This window comes from Eupeodes corollae, chromosome 1 (genome assembly GCF_945859685.1).
Source record: "Eupeodes corollae chromosome 1, idEupCoro1.1, whole genome shotgun sequence".
Classification (NCBI taxonomy): domain Eukaryota; kingdom Metazoa; phylum Arthropoda; class Insecta; order Diptera; family Syrphidae; genus Eupeodes; species Eupeodes corollae.
In genome coordinates, this window is record NC_079147.1 from 189,633,548 (window position 1) to 189,645,849 (window position 12,302).

Sequence of the window (12,302 nt, forward strand, 5' to 3'; positions counted from 1 at the left end):
TAAAAATCACTTGAAAATTGCAACAATTGAAATGTAGAACATAAAAATATATGTTCTTCATTCAAGCTTTGATAAAATTAAAATCGGTATCGAAAAAAGTGAATTTTAGAACTCCAACCGCTAAGTTCTATATTCCAATTTCAATCGAAGTGAATTTAAAATCGATTTAAAATGTACATAAAATAGAGTTCTGAAATTCACTTTTATCGATGTCGATTGAATTTTTTCGAACTTAAAATTAAGTAAATTTACGTGTTCTACATTTCGATTTCTGCAATTTTAAGTGTGTTGATTTTGACCATATTCAATTGGTTTGATTTGGATTCGATAGGAGGAAATAGTTCAAAAAGAGTTGTAGTGTCAATTAAAGGAAACTTAGCTGAACTTAAGCCCTACCTTTTATAAATAATGTACTTGCTTCCTGAGAAGTTGCATATTCTACATTTTATTTGAAGGAACGGACAAAGTATTTAAAACTATTCTTTGAATCACCAAACGTCTTCTCTATAACATTTTAAATAAAACAGTGTTTTTTTCAAAAACTTTGAGGAAACTTTCAGAAACATACTAGGTTCTTTCCCAACTCAAAACTGCTTATCACAAAAGCAAACCTGCAGTTAGCTGTCATGCGCATCAACAAAATGAATTAAAATAAAAAAAAAAAACAAATAATAGACAAAATTGTTTAATGAATAATGTGATATGTTGTCAGCTGCTTTAACTTTCCTTTAAGAGGTTTCGAAAATTATTAGATGTTATTAAATTGATGAAATGAAAGAACCCTGACAAAAATTTCAATCGATTTTCAATTTAGATTGCCATTTCATTACAATTGATTTTGGAAACCTAGATGTATATGTATGTAAGTATTTTTTTGCTGACTGATGACTTTAATTAAATCATTACAGCTGTCTTTTCAAAACGGCATGCTCAATCAATTATATTAAAAAAATAGCTACACGTTAAAAAAAAAACAACAACAATTTTTCTCTTACCTTAAAACTTTGAACTTCAATTCTTATGAAAAAACATTAAATAAATGACCTCTTACTTACTTACTTAAGGTGGTGCTATAGTCCTTTATGAACTATGGCCTCACCCAACGAACTTCTCCATCTAGCTCTGTCCCTAGCTAGATGTATCTAGTTTCGCGATCCAAGTTGGGTGAGGTCACTTTCCACATGTGCGCGCCACCTTCCCCTGCTACGCTGTCCTGTGGGTGTGGATTCGAAGATTTTCCGGGCCAGAGCATTGGTTTCCATGCGCTCTACGTGACGCAGCCATCATAGTCGTTGGACTTTTACCCTTCTGGTCAAGTCTACGTCGCTGTACAGTCCAAACAGTTCGTCGTTTCATCTCATCCTCCACTCCCCTTCGATGCATACGTGACCGTAGGTCACACAAAGAACTTTTCTCTAGAACCGACCCAAGGTGACCCAATAAATGAACTCACCTAATTTTAATATTGTCCTACATTATTTTGAAATTACGTGGCGCAACATTCCGTAGAGAACACTATGTACGAGTAATTTTGTCAGGGATGGAGGGGGCCAACAGTTTTTATGTCGCATCGGAAAAGCTTGTTTGAGAAAGCATTTGTCATGACAAGAATTACCTTTGGAGGATTTGACAATTCCTCCCAAGAGGCAGTATCTATGCAAAAAAAAAATACTTAAGCTGTCACACACGCCACTATTTTGATATTATGAAGATTTAATATTAAACCAATTTAGGGTATTTTCACTCTATCGAAATCTTTAAACGAATCCCAAAAGGAAACTGTTATCAATAAATTTCTAATTAAAGAAAACCCTAAAATAATTGTGTAGTTTAACTTTAAATTATGTAAGTATGCCAACTTCTAGTGATTTTAAACAATCATTTGAATATGGAATAAGACCACGAATTTCTACCTACATCATTAACGAGTACATTTTTTGGGACTTCTATATCATTTTTATACACGCTGAAAAACATGCCCCACTTTTAACAAAAAATATGATGTAAAAAAATAAAGCAAAGTTAAGAAAAAAAAGTCTTTAAACTTTTTTTCCTTAAATGTATTCCTTAATTTTTGTTTTAATATGAATTTTCCTTGGAGTCTAATACAATAAGCGCGTCACTTCAGATGTTTGTACCTACGAACATCCTAATTCTTTATTTTGAAGTTGCCTATAGGAATTGTTTTGATCAACAAACGCCTGCCGATTTATTAATTTCTTACAACAAATCCTCAAAAAAGTGTGCCTCCCAACTTTTTGGTTGATAATCAAAGCGTATATTCCATACTACCGTTCCTAAAAACACTAATTTATTGCTTATAACCTCAACACAACAGAACAACTCGTACGATTATAAATCTATTGTCACATTTGCAACATAAAACGTAAATTAGGTCTAGAACTTTAAATTTTATGCAAAAAATCTTTCACCCTGTTTCATTTTCCAAAAGGAACCTTCTGGCTATTCTCCGCCATAGATTGTAAGATTTTATAAATACGGAAACTTTTTACCCATGTCCACTACCATGAACATTTAAATTCCAAATTTATCTTCATTATTGGTTTATTAAAAGCGATTTTTGTACACTTCTGTTTAAATACCTTTTTCATATTTTCTTAAGCCTTCCATCAAACTCTCTAATATTCGATTTAATATCTGATTTAATTCTGAATAAAACACACTTTATCTCATTAAAATCCATCAAGAATAACAAACCTTACAGCCAGCTAAAGTTATTCCTAAACAGAAATTATACAATACGTGTAGTGTAGGTACACACTATATATACACGCACTTCCCATACCACCCTAACTTATATCTATATATCTACCACACTACATATGCATCAAACCTTACCCAACACACTCCCCATATGCATCAACACACTTACAGAAAAAATACTCGTTCACCTTCCTCATAAATACAAAATCTCAGATGGAAAATTTTTCTAAAAATTTGTCGAAACACCAGGCGCACAGAAACAGCAGCAAGTAACCAAACCACATTATCTACTTTCAAAGAACATGTCGGCTTGGAAGTGTGATTTGTCCGAAACGCCTAAAAGTATGCAATTCAATTTATTTCATTCAGACATTCGATGTCGGTAAGTGTGTGAATGAATATTTATGATGCTCAAAAGTATGCATTGATATTTTGATGCTTGAAAACCAGAAAGAGAATAAAGGCGCAAATTATAAACATACGAACGGTAGGTATTATTTTAAAGCATATTCCGGGGAAATGATGATGATGATGATGATGGTAATGTTACAGAGAGATAGGAATTGATGAATTTAATTGAAATCAAAAAGATTGCAATGGTTACAGACATTTAGAAGTTTTCTCATATTTTCAATAAAGTAAAAATAGAAGAGTGTAAAAAGTGATAAATATGGGAAAAAGAGTAGTTTTATACATCGCAAGATGATTTAACAATTCGGAATATTTGGGAAGCCATTTAGTTTTACATTTACAATGGATAATCATAATCTTTGCAGGAGTTTTGAAAGTAATGTTTCGAATTAACGTTATAAAAAATTATTATTAATGAAACTGATTAATTTGAATGGACATTTTATTTATATAATTTATTGGTGCATTAAAAATTACGCTCAAATTGCTATGTAACGCTTGTTTTCCTTTTTAGTCAATAAGTTCTTATTTTGATGGCTTAACCTTTACCTCTATGTTTCTGAGTACATTGCGGTTAATTTTTTACAGAATTGCCAACCCAAACAAAATCTGACAATACAAATTAAGTAATAATTTATTTTGTTTTCCTTAATGACTTAAATATAATATTATTATTTATTTGAATTTATAAATCTTAAACAAAAATAATAATACTAACAATTATTTTTCATACAAAGAAAATAAATATTTATGTAATTTATGTTTTTCTTTTATTAATTTAACAAGTTAATTTAATTTATTTAATAATTTGTTCCTAGTTCACATGCGCATAATATCTATATTGACATTTTTATTACCAATTATTGTTTTTTTATATAAATTATATTAAAATTTCATAGGTATATACAAAATAAATTTAATAATATAATAGACATAAAATTAACTAAAAATTATTATTTAAAAACATACGAAAATGAGACAAATGAAATTTATTTTTATTAAAATTATTATTTAACGATCAAATGCACTAGAATATTTTTATTTGTTTTATTATTTTCAACATTTTCTTTTCTGAAACAAAGAGGATACAGATAAAAATGTTGTCAAAATGAGTGTGATGACGTTTTTATCTTCTAGATAAGGAGCAGTATTTTTCTTGATAATTTACAAGTAATGTTTTCCCCTCTTTAACCAAAGTTTTCGAAGTGATGTATAAAATATGGAAGCTTTCGTGTTTTGTTGACTTCATCACAAGCAGACATCACACTTTTAGTAAGAGGCCTTGGGCCACATGAGAAGACTCCTATTTTTGAAACCTTCAAATAAAAACAAAAAAACCGATGTTTAAGTTATTGCAAATGAAAGTTTTTGACATTATTAAGAAAACCTTACATAAGAGTGTTTCTTCTGGACAAACTTAAGGAAACTTGACATATCCGGCCTGCCAAAGTGATTCACTGCCTTCAAGCCTGTGAATATTGACTTCTTTGATAGACGTTGGAAGTGATTCTCACAGATATACTGAAATAATACACATATTTTTGGAAATTCTTTAAATATGTTAAAAAAACCTTTAACTTACCAACATAGTTGTTCTTAAATCGAACTTATGGAAAAACTGCGTTATGAAAATATGAATTTCCAATACATTCGTCACATCTTTCTTCTCAACATCCCTCAGAACATCAATGAACCACTCGAAGTGCTTGTGTGAAGGACAAATCCACAAGAAGTAGACTTTCTTGCAAGCCACTCCCGAGTATCTATTCGTGCTCGTTCCAAAGACCAAATCATTTAAAATCGATGCATAAGGCGTGACTCCAATGCCGCCACCAACCATAACGGCAACTTCAAACTTATACCAATCTTGATTACCCCCACCGAATGGTCCTTCGATCCGGATTTTCGGTTGATCTTCGGCATTATAGTTGCAGGGATCAAAGTAGTTTCGAAGTTTCCATGTCCAGGGGCCTTGAGCTTTGATATGACAACTTAGGAAGTTCTCATGAGGTGCCGAAGTTAGTGTGAAGCTGTGCATTTCATTTGGTCGGAAGGCAGTGCAAGATAAACGAACCCACTGTCCGGAGAGATATTTTAGATTTGGTGGACGGTAGAACTTTATTTTGATCACATCCGATGGCAGAAGGTCGGTTTCCATGACATCTAGAGCCATGTACTTGGTTCGAAGTGAAACAATCTAGAAAATGGAAAAATTGAAAAAAAAAGTTCCAGAGAAAACGTGACCAAATTAAAACAACCTTGTCTAGAGTATAAATAATCCCGGGTCCAAGGAAGAACATCCAAAATCTGGGAGGTCCAGTCAATCGTGCCAATCCATGAATCAAACTCAGCATATAAAGCAGAACATACAAGGAATGCATGTTCCAGAAGAAGTTATAGGCTCGCTTGCGGATTGTTGGATGAGCAAAGACAAATATGATGCACATGATGATGAAGAGCATTACTCCAGTGGTACCTTGAATAAGAAAAAAAAGTCCATTTAATTGCTGAAAAGCCTTGGGAATACTTTGGAAGCTTACCAGTAACAGTTTGAAAGAGCCAGAAGGTTATATCAGGCTTATAGTCTGAAGCAAAGTGCACTTCTCGAGTAAGACATCTAAGATTCTCATGTGATTGTGTGGAAACGTGGTAGAAGTTGACAATATGGCCCAGGGAATGAAGAATTGAGAAGAATAGAGCTGTACAAGCGGCGATCTTATGGAATTGAATGTGAGAATCCAGTGGAATGTATTGCTGGATTGGGAATTCCTTGAGCTTTGTTATAAGATTTCTATGAAAATGAGAGGCATTTTGTATTTTTCTTTAAACAAATTCAGATTTATTTTCTTACCTTGACATGGTCAATAGGAGCAACGAGTAACAGAAAGACAATGACGCTGCAGAGCCTCTTGTGATGGCAATTCCAACGCCCATGATATGCCTTAAATCGGTGTGTTCAGCCATAAATGAGTAGTCTAGAAAAGAGTGGAAGATTAACATCAATTAAGATCGAGTTCAGGAAATTTTCGTTCACTGATCTCATGGCCTTTATAACTTACGAATAAATCTCTCGACAAACAGCACGATAGTAATCACATAGAATAAAAATAAGTAGAATATATTTTGACGATTCTCTTCCAAAAATGTTATGTAGCAATCCCATTTCTCTTGCAACCAATGACGAGGCTTATCTTGCATCGGTTCGATATGGAATGATGTCATTCTGGCCACATTAGTCGAAGTGTCTAAGAAATTTTGTTTGGCTCCCTTGCAATCAAGCCCAATGGCCACAAAATCACCCTTGTATTCCTTCATCATGAGTTTGAAGTCCTGATAAGTTAAGTGATTCTTATGTTCAAGTCCTACATCTTGGAACATTCCATCGATCAATTCGGTGACTTGATCGTCTCCAAGACTTGTGGTTCTTGCAATCTCAACCAAAGATCTCATCATTTCACTGAGCTCTCCCTTATCGATGACGCCATTACGATCGTTATCACACATATCGAAGATAATGCGAAGCTTGTCATCGGTCTTACCCCTCGAAAATAGAACCACTGTCTCGAGGAACTCCTGGAAGGAAATTCTCCCATCTTGATCCTTATCGACGATGTTGAACATTTTTCTTACGAACATATCATTTGGTTTCATTCCCAACGCAGCAGCAAATTCAGCTTTCGACAAGCTGGTCCTCATGACAGTCATAACCTCTCCGTCGGAAGAGGCATCTGATCGTCGACGTCGTTCACCTGGACGCAGGCCAAATGTGAGGGCGTAGGCTTCACGGAAGAAATATTCAAGGCGTTTTTGTCTTCGCTCACGGGTTTCGGCTCGGGCAAGCATAATATCTTTGTTAACTTCGATGAGGGTCATCTCTTTTTTGTGGTGGACTAAGAAGTCCTCGAGCTTCTTGACGAACTTCCTACGAGCAGCATAAGATTCCAGCTCCAGGACTAGATCATGATCATTGGGAACCCTCAATAAAATATACGGCTTCTTTTTGATGTGATTAGTTGCGGACTCTTCCACGGTTATGACATCGACAGTCTTGACACAGAAAGTCCTCAATTTCTCGCCCTTCCTATCGACAGTGTATATGGCTGATTCCGGTCCAAACTTCACTGTCACCAATCTTTTGTGGTTGGCATGAAGCCACTCTCGAGCAACCATCTTGTCCACTGAGCCTTTATGACCCGGATTCGATCTCAATGCCTCTTGGCGAATCTTCAGCTTTCGGCGCTTGCTGTTTTGAAGTTTCACCACACAGTAGCCTGCTCCAGCACAGAGAATCGGCACGAATCCAAGAAATACACAAACGTAGATAAACGTAAGCTCTGATCCAGCGAAATAGTCATAACCTTCCAAATAGTTACATGGCTCCAGTTCGGTGGCATTAAGTTGCATCGGCTGAGGGCATGGATCGCCTTCGTGCCACATAAACACATCACGTTGAATGTCATCTGGCCCAATATCAGTACTATTGACAATAATTTCATACATGGTGATCTTCCGGAGCTCAGCAATCTCTTCTTTAGTGAAGACTCCATTCATTTCGTTTTCGAACCAAAACCGATCGGCATCTCGAAGACGTGTGAATTGCTCTTTTATGACTTTTGTGAAGAGTTCTCCTGGTTGGCCATAAGATTCAAGCATTCCTCCGATATATACATCGACATCGTCCAACTGGTTGTTGTAGGCAGATATGAGCATTCTGAAAGAATCAAAAATCAATAAATTGTCCTCTGTTAAAGATTTTTCTGATACAAACCTCAATAACTCCGGTTGCTCCTCGAACAGTTCTGGGTTGATGTCCATCCAGTCTTTCTTCGGTGGAAGACCATACGCTTTGCGGGCAGAATTATAATCAGGCAAACCGTTGTCTCTGCCGCGCATAATGTTCAAAGCCCCTAAATCTCGACGAGTGAACTCCATGGGACCAAAGAGCTTGTCCCTGACGTCAGAACACAAAACAGGATCTTCACGTTCGGAAATCTGCGAAGCTAGGCCCATGAGAATCTCTTCAATTGTTGAATCTGTCAAAAAGTCCTAAAAAGAAAAAAAACTTCAAAACTACTGCGAACTATTTTTCAATCTTGTGTGGTCTTACACTTGAATCCCACCAAGTCGAGCACAACCTTATGGCAGGGTATCCCATCGGAGTGGTTTTATAATTACACTGGCCATCACGTAAATATATTCCCGGTGGGATCATTGTGTGTCCAAATCGAAAGGCGGCCGCTTGAAAAACATGCCCAATACCTGGGTGAACGTCTTGCTTGTAGCCTTCATACGGAGGTATCTCAGATCCTAAGAAAGCTGGCAGGTATTCATAGAGCATTACATTTTGGACACTGGCAACGACGATTCGACGAGCACGTTGGAATATATCTTCATCACTCCAATCGGGATGTTGAGACTTCACTCGTCTTGCCACAGTGTTATGCCAGCGTAGGAAGAGAATTGAAAAAGACAAAACGGCAGGGTTTTGATTTGTGCGGGGATCTCCAAGAACTGAAATAAGAAAATATTGGTTATGTTGTAGTAGGTATAAATTAAACTTTAAACATTGGAAGAAGTTAACCAATTTTTAAAAAGGTGCAGAGTTAAATTTTAACATCTTCCGAGACTTAACATTACAATTTTCTCTTAATAACGTTCAAGGTTTTGGAAGAAAATTCACGTCAATTGCAAAATCAATAATCAGTCATCAATAGAAAGGCCTCTAGATGTGCAACAGAACTTTTCTATCTGCCTGTACCCTTGGCAGGTGTGATAAAATGTACTTAATAACATGGAGAATTTGAAAGCTCTTATGCTACTGAAGACCATTTAACATATTTTTTGGAGCTAATTTACAGAATTGGAAGTTTAAAACAAAATAATGTTTGTAACCTAAAAAGATTGTTTGGTTTTTAATTAATAACAGCATTTTTTTTAAATAAATGAATCTATAGGCAGATCGTTTTTGAATAGTTGACTATGCAAAATCATACTTTTTAAGGATCGCTATTTTCAATTAACAGTGATTTTCAAGAAAATGGAATGGAAGGAAAACATCGTTATGACCAAACTTTTGATGTGCACCAGAAAAATTTAATACATCATATCAAAGAATTGTATGTCTCTGCAAAAAATGGTACAAATAATTTCTTGTTAGGTATTGTTTTTCTGTCAGACGTAATATAATAGCCACTTGAATCTCTTATTTGATACGCGGATTCGATTCTCTTTCACACTGATTTTGCTTTGTTATATTCATTGGGTGACCTACATTATCCTGAACTAATTTGACATTTATGTAAACAGCTGTTCATTTGAAAATGTCTGATAAAATGTCCTAAGAAATTAAGTACATACATACATTCACTCAGTAATTCTTTAAATTTGAACTTAAACAATTATAAGCCGAGAAATAAAGCAATCATCGAACAGAGAGTTCTAGCGAAATTTTATAAAATCAAACCATAAAAAAAAATCTTTAAAACGTTAGTTAATTTTGAAAAAGATAGTAAACCAATTATTACATAATCTAATAATGTTCTTTTATCTGACGTTCATGAGATAATCGTTGCTGGTGGCACTGTTGCCAATTTTGCGGATGAAATTAAGTCTAATTAGAGTGCTGTTGGTAATGTTTCTAATCAAGTTAAAAATCCTAAATCTCAACGATAAAAATCAAATCAAATGGGGTGGCGCAACAGTCCGTTGTGAACCAGGGCCTAGTGACTTACAACTCTCAACCATTCCTGTGTGCGAGTACTGTTGTCAGGAATGGAAGGGACCTACAATTTAAGGCCGAATCCGAACGGCTAGTTTGAGAAAGCACTTTTTCATGACAAGAATTACTCTTGAAGGAATTGTCAATTCCTCGCAAGAGGCAGTAGCCGCGAAAATTATTTTTTTAAATTATGGTTGCACAGGCAGGGATTGAACCCAAGACCTCTTGCATGACAGTCCAACGCACTAACCATTTTTTTTTTTTTTTTTTTTAAATTCATTTTTATTAATTCATTCTTAAACCTATCTTAAAGCTAGACAAAAATTCATAAAACTAGCCTAATTATCCATAACTTACAACTAACTTAATGGTCCCATACGGACGCTCTAAGTTAAACTATAACACTTAAAACTAATGCCTTTCGGCCCTAAGATCTATTTTACTTCATTTTAATTTTATTTATTTTGTATTTATTAGAAAATTATGAGAAAAAACTAATATCAAGGTCCTTTTTTATTTTTACTTAAAAAACTACTTAAAATTAGGTCCTTAAATAAAACTTAAAGCTAACTTAAACTACCTATTCTACCTATAAACTACTTAAAACTAGAACAACCACAGCAGCAAATCTAACGTGTTTTGTTTTTATATTTTACTGTCTTTTTTGTATGTTTTTTTTTTGTTTTTTTTTTGTTTTTTTTTCTTTGATTTTTTTTTTTTTTTTTTTTTTTTGTGGACGGTGAATTTACAGTTCATGTCTGTACCTCGTCTACAATTTCTACATCTTTCGTGCTTGGATAGTAATGTGACGGAGAATAGAATATGCCGCAATAAAGTTAAATATTGAAAAGAAAACCATTTGCTGTTCTAAACTTATAAAAATCGAGGAGGTGGTGTTTTGATTACCGTAAAAACAACTTTCAACAGTACTCAACACAAATTAAAGAATGATGCAGAAGATATTCAGCAGCTTTGTGTTTGTGTAAGATTTGAAGATTCTGCTGTAATTAAAGATTTATTTTTATTGTTAGTTATATCCGCCCAATGCTCAAGCAATAATAAGTGAATTAACACAAAACCAATTTCCTTGTATACTTGGGGATTTCAACATTGGTGATATCGGCTGGTGCTGCATGGAAGAAGACCATATTTTGATACCTTTCAATGCAAATAAAGATGTAGAAATGTTAGTAGTTGATTCATTTTCCTTCTATGGGTCTGTTTCAAATTAACAATGTCAAGAACAGTTTAAATAGAATATTGGATTTAGTTGTTATAAACAAGGATTTAAAGTATTTCTTAAAAATTTCTGATTTTCCTCTTTTAAATAACTCTATTCATTATAAGGCTATTTCTCTCTCTTTTGAAAATTATAATTATGCTTATACCCCTCTCGAAAAAATAAACAATTTTGCAAAGGCAGATTTCACGGCATTAAATATTTTTTAGAATATTGTTAACTGGAAGGATTTATTGGAAGGCAACTCCTTAGATGATATGTTTAAAAGTTTTAAAAGTATTGTTAATGAAGGCATTGAACGATTTGTTCCTACCTTAACTAAGAAAAAGTCGTTTAGGCTTTGTTTAACAAAAGGATATACAATTTAGAGAATGCTAAAAATAAGACATTGAAGCGTTATAAAGTAACAAATTCTTAGGAAGATCGTGCAGTATTTTTTCAGTTAAGAAGAGAATTTGATTTTCTCAACAGGTATTATAAATACTGAATCAAATATAAAACATAATTCGAAATCTTTTTGGATATTTCATGTTATCCTCAATGTATGGAATACGATAAACTTACATCCAATAACATTCAGTCCTTATGTGACCTATTTGCTCGATTCTTTCAAACTTCTTATAATTGTGATATTTTAAAAAATATCAGCAACTTGTATCCTGATATAACTCCTTTGATTGATTTTAAACTACAGATTTTTTCAGAACAAGATGTTCTGGAAAGATGTGCATTCCTTCAAGTCGATGTAATCTATTGTTTAACGCTAAAACCCCTTCCTAATATTATTGTCAATGCATAACGAATATATTACTTTTCAATCTGGTTTCTAACACTGCTTAGCATACAACCAATCTTTAAGTTTTTGCGGGTCGTTGTAATCTTTTTTATAATTGGTTGCAAAGCTTAATAAAAATATAGTTTTGTGTTTGTGAAGCTAGCTCGACCTATTTCCCTATTCAAACAGAAATAGGGTTACAATTACGGTGCCGTGACATAAGGGAAAGTGTCATAAGAACAAATTTCAACGTTCGGTCTTATGTCGCTTTAGAAATTTTTTTGCGACTTAAGACCAAATTTGTTTAAATATTTGTTCAATAATTATGATAAAAGTAACAGCAGATGGTAAGTAAATGTAATCTGAAAAGTTCCAAGCTACTAAAAAGTTTGTTGTTTTTAATATAATAAGAATAATATATAATAAGGCGTGTA

At 33.9% G+C, this 12,302-nt stretch overlaps 1 protein-coding gene across 3 annotated transcripts in view; it reads right to left on the reverse strand.

The window, feature by feature from the left end:
* Positions 1-4,158: 4,158 nt before the first annotated feature.
* The window catches only part of LOC129938951 (dual oxidase), a 94,580-nt gene continuing 86,436 nt past the window's right edge, over positions 4,159-12,302 (reverse strand). For all 3 annotated transcript variants that reach the window (XM_056046791.1, XM_056046792.1, XM_056046793.1), the window contains exons 6-14: positions 8,243-8,646; positions 7,904-8,181; positions 6,195-7,846; positions 5,987-6,110; positions 5,676-5,926; positions 5,394-5,611; positions 4,718-5,332; positions 4,528-4,656; positions 4,159-4,451 (exon numbers count right to left, since the gene is read on the reverse strand). In XM_056046791.1, the coding sequence (XP_055902766.1) occupies positions 4,323-4,451; positions 4,528-4,656; positions 4,718-5,332; positions 5,394-5,611; positions 5,676-5,926; positions 5,987-6,110; positions 6,195-7,846; positions 7,904-8,181; positions 8,243-8,646 (3,800 nt within the window). In that variant the 3' untranslated portion in view covers positions 4,159-4,322. The remainder of the gene's footprint in view (positions 4,452-4,527; positions 4,657-4,717; positions 5,333-5,393; positions 5,612-5,675; positions 5,927-5,986; positions 6,111-6,194; positions 7,847-7,903; positions 8,182-8,242; positions 8,647-12,302) is intronic.